The 13,607-nt window shown below is 48.4% G+C and overlaps 2 protein-coding genes across 6 annotated transcripts in view; one reads left to right on the top strand and one right to left on the bottom strand.

Moving 5' to 3' along the window:
* The first annotated feature begins 79 nt into the window (after positions 1-79).
* Positions 80-5,681, top strand: noc3l (NOC3-like DNA replication regulator). Its single transcript, XM_084669488.1, has 21 exons — positions 80-261; positions 447-651; positions 808-931; positions 1,204-1,361; positions 1,522-1,593; positions 1,714-1,844; positions 1,930-2,091; positions 2,251-2,344; positions 2,512-2,687; positions 2,790-2,918; positions 3,047-3,178; positions 3,284-3,364; positions 3,553-3,653; positions 3,777-3,849; positions 3,944-4,007; positions 4,093-4,164; positions 4,308-4,489; positions 4,653-4,781; positions 4,864-4,961; positions 5,192-5,276; positions 5,442-5,681. Exons 1-21 carry the CDS (start codon positions 253-255, stop codon positions 5,568-5,570), a joined length of 2,406 nt encoding a protein of 801 aa, XP_084525614.1. The 5' UTR covers positions 80-252; the 3' UTR covers positions 5,571-5,681.
* Positions 5,682-6,129: 448 nt separating this feature from the next.
* Positions 6,130-13,607, bottom strand: part of plce1 (phospholipase C, epsilon 1) — a 45,927-nt gene continuing 38,449 nt past the window's right edge. For 4 of the 5 annotated variants that reach the window (XM_084669479.1, XM_084669481.1, XM_084669480.1 and 1 more), the window contains 11 exons: positions 13,171-13,305; positions 12,419-12,712; positions 11,645-11,808; positions 10,883-11,144; positions 10,518-10,636; positions 10,274-10,402; positions 9,998-10,180; positions 9,639-9,812; positions 9,217-9,429; positions 8,939-9,077; positions 6,130-8,356 (listed from right to left, as the gene is read on the bottom strand). In XM_084669479.1, coding sequence (XP_084525605.1) covers positions 8,232-8,356; positions 8,939-9,077; positions 9,217-9,429; positions 9,639-9,812; positions 9,998-10,180; positions 10,274-10,402; positions 10,518-10,636; positions 10,883-11,144; positions 11,645-11,808; positions 12,419-12,712; positions 13,171-13,305 — 1,937 coding nt within the window. In that variant the 3' untranslated portion in view covers positions 6,130-8,231. Of the gene's footprint in view, positions 8,357-8,842; positions 9,078-9,216; positions 9,430-9,638; positions 9,813-9,997; positions 10,181-10,273; positions 10,403-10,517; positions 10,637-10,882; positions 11,145-11,644; positions 11,809-12,418; positions 12,713-13,170; positions 13,306-13,607 lie in introns of all 5 variants that reach the window. The other variant, XM_084669482.1, reaches the window with a different exon arrangement.

Below are 13,607 nucleotides of genomic sequence, written 5' to 3'. Positions count from 1 at the left end.
GTGCGCACGAGCCTACATGTAGTCTCCCATGCACTAGGCGGCGGTATGTTCCTACTGTTGCAATAAATCAGTATTCCTATACCGTTGAAAAATATGTACTTCCGGGTAGGCTTTCCAAGCCGAGATACACACGTGTGCAAATAATATTACATTTTCTTAGAATTGTATGATATACATAGGTCTTTTTGTAACATATTTAAGGATAATATATTTTAGTGTTTGTATTTGTGGAGTTAGATACCGTCTTTGAACATGGGCCCGGTAAGTAGTTCAGATACGAACGCAGCGTTGTATTAGGCAACTCTAGAAACAGCATGCCAATTTATATGATGTGACAGCTAGTTTAGAAATGTTCAATAACTAAACCTGGAATCAAATTCCTTCCAGATACAGTGTTCAGTTAATCATTTTTAACGTACTCCTATTGTCGCCTCTTTTTTTACTAGCCCAAAAGCAAGAAGAGAAAGCCGAGTTTTCGTCGGCTGCTGAAGACCAGCAACGTAAAACTTGAGAATAAGCAAAAAAACAGGCAGTTCAAACAACAGAACACCGAGAAGAAACATCGCAAAGAACAGAAGAAGCTCCGTCAGGCCATCAAAGATGCATCCCTACGGACGCCACAGCCGCTGGAGCGCTACAAGAAGAGACCTGGTTTGTGGAAACTGAAATGCTCTCACTCCACATACGAATCTATTCCCCTGCGCTATTTAATAAGGGCCCTCCATCATTACCCTAAAATGAAAGATGGAATGCATGCACCTGCTGTGTTTCTTTTCATTTACCCATGTTTTCCTCTATCCCCTCCAGAGGAAGAGGAAGATGAGGAGTTTGTGGAGTCCCTGCCCGTGGACATGATGGATGAGGATGACCTGGAGCAGATCAGGGAAATGGCCAAGAAAGCCTCATTCATCACCAGAGACCTGTCCTCCTGGTAACTAGCTCTACTGCAGGTCCCCAACATAGCAAGTGATAAACATAAACAATGCTGCCATCTGCGCACACACACACACAAACTATGACATCTGCACACACGTGATGCTACAGTGTATCTGTAGAGGCAATATCGCTACATAATGGCTCACATGTTATATAATAGTGTGTCTAGAACTGATCTTCAGTAGTGTATCTACACTAGAGAGATCTACATTCATTGTCTCCTACTCTGCCCTTCCCGTTTCCCTGTTTCCTCCGTCTTCTCCACAGCGGCCCTGTGCACGCCAAGAAACGCAAGTCGGAGCAGCAGCCGGAGAACTATGAGAAGATGCCCAGGAAGATGAACGTCACGGAGGAGAAAGAGGTCATCCACCTGCTTCCCCTCAAGAACAAGACGGGCCTCATTCCTCAGAGCATGGAGAAACCAGGTGAGGAGAGCACACGCAAGGCCGTGTAGCATGGGGCGTTTGTCAGAGCTGTGAATCAAACTGGACAGTCTTAACTGTCTTCTGCTACATATTTTGGTAGCATGGAGACATAAGCACTGTTGGTTGTTGATACATCTGACAGTTATTGTTTGACATGCAGTCGTCCCAAAGAAAGAGGAGGAGGAGGAGGAAGAGATGGACGTTCAGACCGGTTTGGAGCAGTTTGAAAACGGTAGGTACACCACCACATGCCAGAATAAAAACAATGACAAACTCCCTGTTGTGTGACAGCTGTTCACGTTGGTTATCTCAGTGAGCGATGAGCATGTTGTCTGATGCCCCTCCCCCTTAGAGGAGGAAACAGAAATTGGCCCCGCCCTCACCCCGCAGGAACAGGAAAAGCTCCGCGCTCAGAAACTGTCAGAAAGGAAGCTACGCATTGCTGGTCTGGGGTCAGCTATCCTGTCAGATCCCACCAATAGTGTAAGTAAGATGTGTGTGTGTGTGTGTGTGTGTGTTTTTCCATCTTCTTTGTAGAGTGTACTAACACGTGTGTGTGCCATGCTAGATTAAGAAGCTAAAGGAGCTGCGCACTATGCTGTTGGAGACGGACCCGTACGTAGCGGTGACAGTCAGGAAGCTGGTCATGGTGTCTCTCATGGAGGTGTTCAAGGACATAGTCCCCTCCTACAGGATCCGACCCCTGACGGAGGCTGAGAAGACTACCAAGGTCTCACACACACACACACACACACACTTGTGACTTTCATGACATTGCATGTCAGATCGTCAATACAAATGAGATTCAACATGTACATGTGCACACACGTACACACGCCGTCACATACACGGGTTTCTCATCGTGTGTGTGTGTTGTGGTGACATGCAGGTGAAGAAGGAGACCCAGCAGCTCAGAGAGTTTGAGGAGGGATTGGTGAGCCAGTACAAGTTCTTCCTAGAGAACCTGGAGCAGACAGTCAAGGGTAGGCACACACACGCACACACACACACACAGATATACACACACACTTCCAACACCAGCAAGCTAGAAGAAGCATAGACATCCTCTTCTCGAGAATCTGGTCAGTGTTGAAATAAAGAGTGCGGTGGGTTCATGGTTGTTGTGGTTGGTCCCTGGCCGTGTCACCAGACTGGCAGCAGAGGAAGAGGAAGCGGAGTGACGCCGTGTCCCTGCAGTCCTACAAGGGGCTGGCAGAGGTGGCCATCCGCTGCATCTGTGAGCTTCTGGTCGCCATGGCGCACTTCAACTTCCACAACAACATCATCGTCATGGTGGTGCCCCTCATGAACAGCACCACCAGGAAGGTCAGTAGTGAGTCCTCAGGACTGCGGAGAACATTGTGTTGGTGTGTGGTGTCTGACTGGCCGTGTTGTATCTGTGCTGACCTGTGTTGCGTTGTGGTGCAGGTGTCAGACATGTGCTGTGAGGCGGTCAGACAGCTCTTGAAGCAGGACAAGGTGGGCCAGGCCTCACTCGGCGCTGTCAAGGTCATATCTGGCCTGGTCAAGAGCAGGAACTATGAAGTCAGACCCGAGGTACATGTTTTCACTACACCTTCAAGACCTCTCCTTCAGGGTGTCTTTTCCATAGCCCACAGTTAAATGACACCGTTAAAGACGTCTTTAAACTGTGAGTTGACATGTTCTCCTCTGGCCGCCCCCAGATGTTGAGGTCTCTCCTGTCTCTGAGGATAAAGGAAGTGGACTTAAAGAAGGACACCGAAGACACGGCCCCCAAGAAGAAGTTTATGAAGTACAAAGAGAAGCAGAAGCATCTGTCCAGGATGCAGAGGAAGGTGTGTGTGTATTTGTGTCTCTCTGTCTGTCTGTGTGTGCGTGTTTCCGCTGTTGCCCTTTGTGTGTGTTTGAGAGAGATTGATGACTCAAGTGTTCCTCCACAGTGGAAGAAGGCTGAGGAGAAGCTGGACAAGGAGCTTCTGGAGACGGAGGCCTCGGAGAGTAAAGAAAAGAAGATCAAGCTGGTGAGTGAAAGCTGTCCCGCACAGGGCCTGTGCCCAGAGCGTCCAACCCCCTCACGCTCTCCTCCGACATACCAGTGGATTTGCAATTTACTTACATTTCTTTGTCCTTTTCCCCCTTTGTATCCCCCTCCTCTCTCTTTGTTTCTCTCTGTATTTGTCTCTCTCTATCCTCCTCTTCCTTTGCTCAGCACACAGAGACTCTCAACATTGTGTTCCTGATCTACTTCAGGATCCTGAAGAAAGCCCAGAAGTCTGTTCTGCTGCCCTCCGTTCTAGAAGGGCTGGCTAAGTAAGAAGCCATTTCTGCTTCTCTGAACAGGCTCCTACATGACACCAAGCATACACCTGGGAAACAGCTGGAACACAACCCTGGATTTAGTTCTGGAAGTTTGACCTCTTCTCCTGTCCGCAGGTTTGCTCACCTGATTAACCTCGAGTTCTTTGATGACCTGTTGAACGTTCTCCAAAATCTGATCCAAGTTGGAGTAAGTACTTATCATCTAATGGGTTATGTTGAACTGCTATTGGCCAAATGTATTCCCTCTGATTTATGAGTGGCTGACGGCTTCTCCTCTGCAGGATCTGACCTATCGTGAGAGCCTCCACTGCATCCAGACCTCCTTCAACATCCTCTCTGGACAAGGTCAGTGATTGGTTGATGGTGGCGTCAACAGAAGAAGGCCTTTGTTCATGTACGTCTTCTAAACTCTTCTCTCTTAACCTGACAGGTGACGTCCTCAACATTGACCCTTTGAAGTTCTACACCAGCCTCTACAAGACTCTACTGAAACTACATGCAGGTGAGGCTCCCTGGCATTGCTAATACTCTCAAGGATTACACAAACCTGTTCTAAGCACTGAGCTCTGAACCCTGCCCTGAAATTTTAACCCCAACCCTGTTGTTCAAACACCCCTATAAAGCGCTCTCTCCCTTCCTGTCCAGGGGCGTCTAATGATGACATCAGAATCGTGCTGGACTGTCTGGATGTGATGCTGACCAGGCGCAGGAAACAGGTGACCCTGCAGCGAGCACAGGCATTCGTCAAGAGGCTGAGCACGCTCAGTCTGCACGCGCTGCCCAATGCCGCCGTGGGCGTCCTGGCATCCAGCAGGAGCATCATACACGTGAGTGGAGTGTGTGTGTGTGTGTGTGTGTGTGTGTTTGAGCGATGAAATACATTGACGTGCAGATAGGTTGTGGGTGTCTGTGTGAGCGATGGTGTCAGAAACAGAAGTGTTTGTGAAGGAGAGACAAACGTGTGTGTGTGTGTGTTTTCTCTCTGGCCAGACCTTCCCCAAGTGTGACGTCCTATTGGATAACGAGGCCCAGGGGAGTGGCGTGTTCCTGCCTGAGCTGGATGAACCCGAGTACTGCAACCCTCAAAGCACAGCCCTCTGGGAGCTGCACACGCTCAAGGTAACACACTCACACACGACCGAAAATGACATGTTGTGTAGGTGTGATGTGCAAGTGCTTCTAAACACGTGCACGTTTCCAGAGACACTACCACCCGGTCGTGCGGCGGTTTGCCTCTCACGTGGCCCTCGGGGCCCCCAGCGAGGGTTCCGGAGCGCTGCAAGTCCAGCTCAGCAGACGGTAAGAACCAGACAGACAACACCTCGGTCAGACCCACCTGGCTCTTCGCATGGAGCGCTGGTGCGTGACAGTGGGGTTAGGGCCTGAGGAAGGGAGGCAGTCGCTAAGAGACAAGGCTCAAGGCAGTTCCGGGATCCTTCGGACTTAGTTTATTCATGGGTCATCAACAGTGGTCACCAAGATCAACAACCAGTAGAATGTAATAACCCATAGTAACTGTTGTTCTCCAGGTCTCCAGTGGAGCTGTTTGATGACTACAGTGTTAAGGACATGACCTTCAACCCTCCGGTGGATTCTCCCTCCTCCAAGAAGAAGGTATGGCACGACAACTTCATCTCTCATACTCTTTCTCCATCAATCACACTGACTCACTTCCCTCAGAAGTTGATCAAATTTGGCTGGAAATGACGTTTCCGTCATGGAAATATGTTGCTGAAGCGAGATTGGATGGGTGACACCTTGTGTGCCGTTGTGTTCCAGGAACACTTCACGATAGGAGCAGCTCTGCTGGACTCTCAGCTGAAGCTGCAGGTGGAGCTGGCTCTGGCAGCAGAGACGGAGCCCTCCTGCTTAGACTTCTCCTCAGCCCTCTCCCAGACCTGCACATGACAGAACCCTCTTCCTGTCTGGACAGAATCCCTAAGCCTCTCACACACACACCATGCCTTGTAATTCATAACCAAATGAACTGTAAAATAAAATACATTTGAATTCCTTTTAGTTTGGTGCTCTTCACTTTCTTGCCAGTGTTCAACAATTTTGACTGTACACAAGTCAAGCTGGTAAGTATTTTAAACTTTAAATAGAGTTTTAACGGCAAAGCTCTTCGGTAGTGGTGGGAATCTTTTGGTACCTCACGATTCCATTCTTAAGGTCGCGTTTTTTTTTATAAAATTTCGATTCAATAAATTAGGCTGCTCAAATTAGAGTAAAAATTTCAATTGTAAAAAATGTGAGTCTAAAAAATCTGAGGTTATATGCCTCCATACCCATCCCTACTCTTTGGTAATGACACTGACTTTAGTTGAGGATCCTGGTAGTGTTATGTGCAGAACAACAGTGACACTAGAACTCCTTAAAACGCTTAGTCATCGGTTCAGCTGTTTGTGTTGTGCAATGGTGAGAGTGATTCACGAAGAGTATACCTAAATATAAAAGACAATCAAGATGAATAACTACAACATTTAATATGATCAAAAGAGAGGACAATTACCCATTTAAATAGTTCAAATAAATAGACACTAGTCTACTGAAGTCACAGGTCGTAAACAGGATGTGGATAAAACTGTACATTCATCACTGGGAAAGAAATACAAAGACATGTTCAATTAGATTATCTTATACCTTGAACTATATTAACTGGATAAAATGAATAAACCAATTTTTTTTTAACTTTACAAAAAACTTAAAGGTTGAATTTGTCAGCAAAGTTGACACAAGGAATCACAAGCATTGAAAGGCCACAGTGTACAGCGATCAATAAACTAGCAAACATTTACTGGATATTAACGTATATTTTTGTCAAAACAAGTAAATATGTTTTATTAAAACCCCAATAATAGGTTGTGTACTGTATGTAGTTTCCTCTCCTGCCTTTTGAAATAAATTAAAACTTAAACAGCTTTTCTATTGGCAGAAGACACATATGGGCTTTATGCACACAATGATGAAGCAGCCAACCAGGGCTACACAATGAAATAAATAACATTCACATATATACACACAAATATCTACAAACAAGCTTCAGGAAACAGAGGAGAAAAGGGGAAAAAAAAGACATGGACCATTCATAAGGATCGGAAGATATGACTTCATTATTGCAAGGACTCACATGGTGTAATTCAGTCCTTTCATAAAATAATAGTTTCTATTATTTCAAATCCAAAGTAGTGTCTTAAGCCAAATACAATAATCATATGGTGCCTTCATCTCTGGACAGGATGAAAAACTAATGTCCTGAGTAGGTTGAAGTGTTCCTCTCTTGCAGTACCAGAAACAGCCTGAAGGGGAGCACTGAAGTACAGCGTAAAGTAATCAGAAATGCCAAACCTTAGTGCTTTCAAAAAAGAATATGAACTAAATGTTGCTCATCAAGAAATACATGTTTCTCTTATAAATATAATGAAAGGAAACAATGAAAAGATTCACTAACAATCCTTTGAAAGTTAATGATCAGACTACAGTATATTAATATTTTTAATATAACATAAAAAATGTGATACGAGTAACAATATCAGTGTCAAAATCAACAACCCTGAACTGGCTTTTAGTTTTCTGCTACAACCAAGGACAATGACTACATGATAATCCATGACATGTAGGAACTGAGAAATACATCACATGATACTTGTAGTTATGCTGGCTGGTATTAGCACATTTCTAAACAGAACTCGTGTTATATCTCAGGGAGACAGTAGAATTCCAACTAAAGATCACCTCAACTCCATTTCCCCATCTATCTCACTGAAACACTATTACCATCCCAAAAATTATAATTGCAGTCAAAAGATGCACTGATAATACTTATGGACCATAACAGTAAAAATGAATGACATAAACAAAGTGCAAAACACTTCACTGAAACAGTTCATCAATACACAACTATTATTTTTTTGAAATTACAGTACTGTGAAGACAGGGTCAATGGTAGAAGAATCAAACAAGCCAGCTTGTTGGCCAACTTCATCATGCCCTAGTCCTGACCAGGACAAGAGAGGGATGGAGAGAAGGATGGAGGCTAAACACTCTCTCTACTCCCCTCGTTTTATCCCTTGACTAAATTCTCTGGTTTTAATATGGCCGCTTACCACCAGACCACACCACATTGCTGTCACATAGACCTGCATGGATGTGGCCAAACATTTGTTTTTACCTCCAAGCTCTTTTTTAAACTCACTCTAGCTAACAAGGCTAACCCCAAAGGGAAGCACTCCCATTAGGGAGATCCCATTAAAAACAATTAACCAGGCTGGCTACGCTAGGGTAGCTGCTTCTAGATCATATCCTCCATGCAGCCTGTGTCAGGATGTCCAATCCTGCAGGTGGGGTAGGAACCACAGGCTAACCACCACCAGGGCCAGCCGTCTCAATCAAAGGCTTGCCACTCCTTCCAAGTTGCTCATCTCTCAGACAGGCAGCCAATTGGAAATCCAGACCTGTCCTCTACTCAGGTGAGGGGGTTAGGCGAGGAGCGAATCCTCAGGAGTGTTCCGGAACACTCTAGGTGTTCTGTGGTTGGTTGGTTATGAGGAAGGGGCGTGAGTCCAGGATTCATTTGTGGATCTTCCAGTTCCTGAGGAGGGGGAGGGACCAGGTGGGAGGGGTCAGAGAGGTGGGGTCACCCCCCAGGAGTCTCCCCTCCGTCACCCACGCCTTCAGTCCCGTAGAGAGAGACCCTGGAAGGGAGAGGAGAGAGACCCAGTCAAAAGGGGGGGGCGGGGGGGGGGGGTACTAAATAACACCAGTTAGTACATCACAAGCAAGATGCTGTTTTAACCACTACACACACGGGGAAGTGCTGACCTCATTAAGCCCATCACCAGTCAATGAATGAACAGATGCTGTTACACACGTCACACATGCATGTTATGGAGCCTCAGAACACTTCAGGACACCTTAAATGACAGGACAACATGTCCTTCTTTGTCCCATGGGCGAATCCCCAGGAGGGCCCTGAGGTCATGACCTCCTCGTTTGATACAGTACACAGTCTCAACACTGAGGTCCTTGGAAAATATGAACAAAGCGAGTCGAGTCACAGAGAGCGACAGGTCGAATGAGAGAGAGAGAGCGACAGGTCAAACGAGAGAGAGAGAGAGAGAGAGAGAGAGAGAGAGAGAGAGAGAGAGCGAGCAGGGTTCGGGGTGTGAGTGTCAGCGTACCTGGGGAGCCTTCATGCCCACAGGCCAGTGCGAGGCAGGCTCACTCATGGAGGGTCTCAGTCAGTGACACACAGCATGCTGCCCTCTCATCCTTACTGTGGGCGGAGCTCTCCTGGCTCGCCGTGGCTAGCGTCAGGCTGCCCGCCGCCCCGCTCGTCACGCTCCTGCTGCGACTGGTCAGCTTCTTCAGCTCGCTGGCGAACGACATCCCCTTCCTCTTGTCCTCACGCACCATCTAAGAAAGGAGGCACACACACACACATGTATATATATATATATATATATATATATGAGCTTTGTGGTGCGTGTGTTTGGGAAACTCATCTTATATGTGGCACACTTCAAGTGCGTTTGTGTGTGTCTGAGTTCACTACCTGTTCCTTGAGCTTGAGGATGAACTTGCCCGCCCCCCTCCAACGACTCTGGGCCTGAAAGACACACTCGTGGTCCAATAGGATGCGCTGGAGGGGCTTGGGCGCTGACGACTTCTTAGAGCCAACCTCCTTAGCAACCTCCTCCATTAGAACGTAGTCACTGGGGTTGGGGTTGTTGAGGATACTGCATGAGTACTTAGCTTTGCTTAGTGTCTGAAAATATGAAGGAAAGAGGGGACACATTAAATTAAACAGTTTTATTTTGCATTGCCAAAAGGGAATCTATAGTGTTTTTTTCTTTTTTATACAGCTGTCTGAAAGCACTGGATTCAATTCAATCTAGCATCTGAGAAATTAACCAAGATCACATGCAGTGGTCTTCTCTGGCTACCAATCACAGGATCTGTGTCCTTCCTGCCCACCTGCTGGATGATGTCCTGGGCCGTGCTGTAGCGAGGAGCCTTGATCACCGTGTGAGGCTGCTCCGGGGAAACGTCATGCACCTGGACGAAGAAGGTGTCGTCCTCTCCACCTCCTCCTCCTCCCACACTCACCTCCTCCACTCCCTCCATCACTGTGTTCTTCTCATTCAGCTTCTGTCAACACAACCCAACACACACAGGATTGAATCCCATCCAGGTAACATGTTGTTCATGACCACGAGAGGACGCCTTGAAAGAGAATCTCACTCCAGCGCTAATATCCTCTGAAAATACACAATATCTCAGCCAGAGCCTTTTGGGAAGGGAGTTCAATGGTATGGATTATTGAGGCAGCCTACCTCTTCCCTGGTCTTGAGGCAAAGCCTGCCCAAGTAGCCTTCCTCTGGCGGCCAGCTGTTCACCAGCCTGACCACATCCTCCTCGGGAGCTAGGGGGCGCAGCTGAGCACATCGCCCTTTACACAGAGGCACCTTCTCCTCACACAGGAAGTAGTCACTGGTACTTCCTGTAGATGACGATATCTGAGGAGGTAGAAAAAAGAGGGTGTTCATTGGTTGACAGAAGTCATCGATTGGAGACCGAGGATAATGGTGTGTGTGTGTGTGATGGCTGACCGTATCTAATAGCTGTTTGGCAGTGGTCTGCTCATTTACAGACAGCACAGTGAAAGGTGTGGGGCCTGGTACACCATGAACTGTGATCCTGTGCTGCTGTGCTGCTCTCCGCTCCTCTGAACTAAACAACTAGAGGGTAGAGATGCATTTGCATTTAGTTTTTTATCACCTACAAGGCGCAATGCATTTACCTCCGGTTATAATACACAAATAAACAGCAAGCTGAGAGCCGTCTTAGTCTGACCATGGCTGAGCACAGGGCGCCCCCTGAGGGACTCTCCTCGATCCGGCGGCTGTAGATGAACAGGCTGGACACCTCCAGAGGCTCGTTGTGCTGGGTCCTCAGCTGGATGTGCCTGTAGCCTAGAACAGTCCCAGAAACACCAGGGTTAAACACCCGGAACCAGGAGCCACAGATCCACATCAGAACAAATAGCACCACAGTCCTGTGGTTCACCAGTTACCAGCGTGCACCACGTAGGCTTGGGCCTTACTGCTGGGTTTGATTTTTTGCATTGAAGAACGAACAGCACCGAGGCTTCATGCGTTTCCAGTGTTGGATCATTACGGGAGTTCATCCCCGACCCCTCCCAGCGAGCGGCAGCCTACCCGGTTTGAGAGCAAGCAGGGGCAGGGTCCTCTGCGCGGTGGTCTGGGAGCTGTTGTTCTCCACCACAGCGATCCTTACGAAGCACATCTCCTGGAAGTGCACGGAGAACAGGAAGTGTTCGCTCCACATGGGGTTGAGGGTGTTGCGGTGGATGGGCTTGGTGCGGAAGTGACAGCTGTCCACAGGCATGCCCAGGATGTCCACCTCCACACACGGGCTGCCCGCACTGTTGCCCGGGCACACGTTCTGACCAGACATGATCTAGAGCACAAGGAGGGACAACCCATCAGTCCATTCGTTCGTGTCTGTCTGTCTAAAAAAAATACAAAAAAATGACTAAATGTCTAAATGTCTGGCTGTCTGGCTGGCTGTCTGGCTGTCTGGCTGTCTGTCTGGCTGTCTGGCTGTCTGGCTGTCTGGCTGTCTGGCTGGCTGGCTGGCTGGCTGTCAGGTCAGTGTGACCGTCTCCTGAGGTCTGCTGGCCTCCCCCCCAGGGGAGATGAAAGCTGACAGGGCAGCTCTCTGTTTACGCCGTACTGCTTTATGAGCTCGGCTCTCATTCACTGGCCCATGTGATTTACTGGCTGCTGTTTACCACTGCCAGCTAGAGGACAGCATGAACACCATGAAGATATCAAAACACTGTTCTAAAGGGGCCACATGGGACTGATTTAAACGTGAGAGATGGTGTGTGCCTGTGTGTGGGAGTGAGTGTGTCTGAGTGTGTGTTGTGTTTGTGTGTGGCGCGTGTGTGTGCTCACCGTGAGAGAGTACATGGTGGGGTGCATGCTCTCCATGTCCCTCTCAAGGGGGCAGAGCTGCTGGTAGAGGGGACAGCTGCGGTCCCACAACACCTGGGGCTTCAGGACGTAGCCACAGCCCCCGTTAGCCTCGAACAGAGCCGTGTTCAGCTGCATGGACTGGTCTGCACGGAGGGAGGGAGGAAGAAGGAGAATATAGAGAAAGTAAAAAGGAAGGATGGATAGAGAGAGAGAGCTGTCAGCTGAAAGATCTCCATCCCAAATCCTTGGTTCAGAACCCTGAAAGGTGGGAAGATTTGATATCTGACAGAGTTAGAAGACATGGAAGAACCCCCCCTTAAGAACGTCCTGTGTTTCACCGGCTTATCTCACATTCCTCCTCTCTGTTTGTGAGAAGAAGGGCTGGCTCAGCCCAGTGGAAAAACCTATCATCTTGCATAACAGCTCCAGAGCTTTCTACACGTGTGTCTGAAACACAAAACCCTGAAGCACCTCTGTCACATCTTTACTGCGGAGGAGCCAGAGGTCAGCGCGGGTCGAGGTTTAAACCAAAAACACCCTTGGGCCGAGACAGGATCTGCTTGACTTCCAGACGGCAGGGCACTGAGGTGAAACGGAGCACTTTCTACTTGCCAAAACCCAGTCTGACCACAGAGTTGTCAGAAGCCAACCAGAGTTGTGGGTCAGATGCCAACCTGTTCTTCCCACTCCTGGACCCTGCTTATTAATGAACACCCCCCCTCCTCCCCCTCCTTCTCCTGCTCCCTGTCTCACCATCTGTCTGGTAGTTGAGCGCCACCAGCTGGATGCCGTGCAGCCAGAAGGGCAGGGGGTTGGGGTTGGCTGAGTCGATGCGCGTGGCGGCGGGGTAGGTCCTGAGGAGCTGGCAGGTGGTGTGCTGAATCAGCTTCTGGGAGTAACGGCGGCACAGACGCTTGGCTGCGTTCTCGTTGACGGAGGAGATGTGATAGCACTTTGGAGTGCGGATGATGGCACTCAAGGAGGTGTTGGGGTTGAGGACGGGCGACGTCTGCTCCTCCCAGCTCAGGCGCTGGCCCTCGGCGCCACCTGGAGGGAAGGAGGACCAACAGCAGAGGGCAGAAGAGAACGACAGTCAAATGGGTCCACTTTACAGCTGGAGTCGGGAGAGTCAGAAGCTATGTGAGGTCCTATTTATATATACCCATCATGATCCACACAAAACACAAGTGTGTCAAAGTACTATTGACCAAAACTCTGCATCCTCCATCATGTTTGGGAATTCCCCTAGTCTCTTATAATGCAGTTCTCAGCCTTTTACAACAGAACATTTAGAGCTACATTTGACCAAAACAATACAGCCAATGCAACATTCAGCCCGCACTTACAGTAAGTGAGAGGAATTTTCTGAATGGAAAAGTTAACAGGCTTGTTCCCATGGAAAGAGGGTTGTGAGGGAGTCCTTGTCTATGTGGGTGTCCTGTCCTCTCAGGTCAGGTCGTGAGATCCATTAACACACACACACACACACACACACCCATACGTACCCTTCCCTTGGGTCCGACCCTGAGATCCCGCCTCCCCGGGGGTGCAGCGACCAGGAGCCGTGCCAAATATGGACTTCCTGCTCTTCCCTCTGTCTTTCCCTCTCCCAGAGCCCGAAGGGGAGAGCGTGGACAGGCCTGCTTCCCACACATACACACACATAGAGAAAGACAGAGAGAGAGAACTGTTGTAAGGCCAGGGAATTGGGGAGACATCCCTTCTCTTCATCTCCCCTCCTCTTCTTGCCTGTTTGTTCTGGCTTTGCTTGGGGGGATAATGCCCCTAGCTAGCAGATGTGCACCTGTATCAAATTTACCACCAATTTATAGGCCAGCTTTATTCCACTGAACTTTGAGTCAAACTGATCTTTGATGTTTATCTCTCACGATTGGAAAACCACTAGAATAGTTGACAATATCCCAGAAGAGAAGCAGCGGGG

This window comes from Hypomesus nipponensis, chromosome 13 (genome assembly GCF_054491055.1).
Source record: "Hypomesus nipponensis isolate SF chromosome 13, ASM5449105v1, whole genome shotgun sequence".
Lineage (NCBI taxonomy): Eukaryota > Metazoa > Chordata > Actinopteri > Osmeriformes > Osmeridae > Hypomesus > Hypomesus nipponensis.
Note: the sequence above shows the minus strand (reverse complement) of the source record. Positions and strands in the feature narration are given on the sequence as shown.

Excerpts from the sequence above, each read along its gene's own strand:
- noc3l (XM_084669488.1), top strand. Across the intron at positions 1,362-1,521 it reads TCAGAGCATGGAGAAACCAG|TCGTCCCAAAGAAAGAGGAG; the intron begins GTGAGGAGAGCA and ends TTTGACATGCAG. Across the intron at positions 4,782-4,863 it reads GGGAGCTGCACACGCTCAAG|AGACACTACCACCCGGTCGT; the intron begins GTAACACACTCA and ends GCACGTTTCCAG.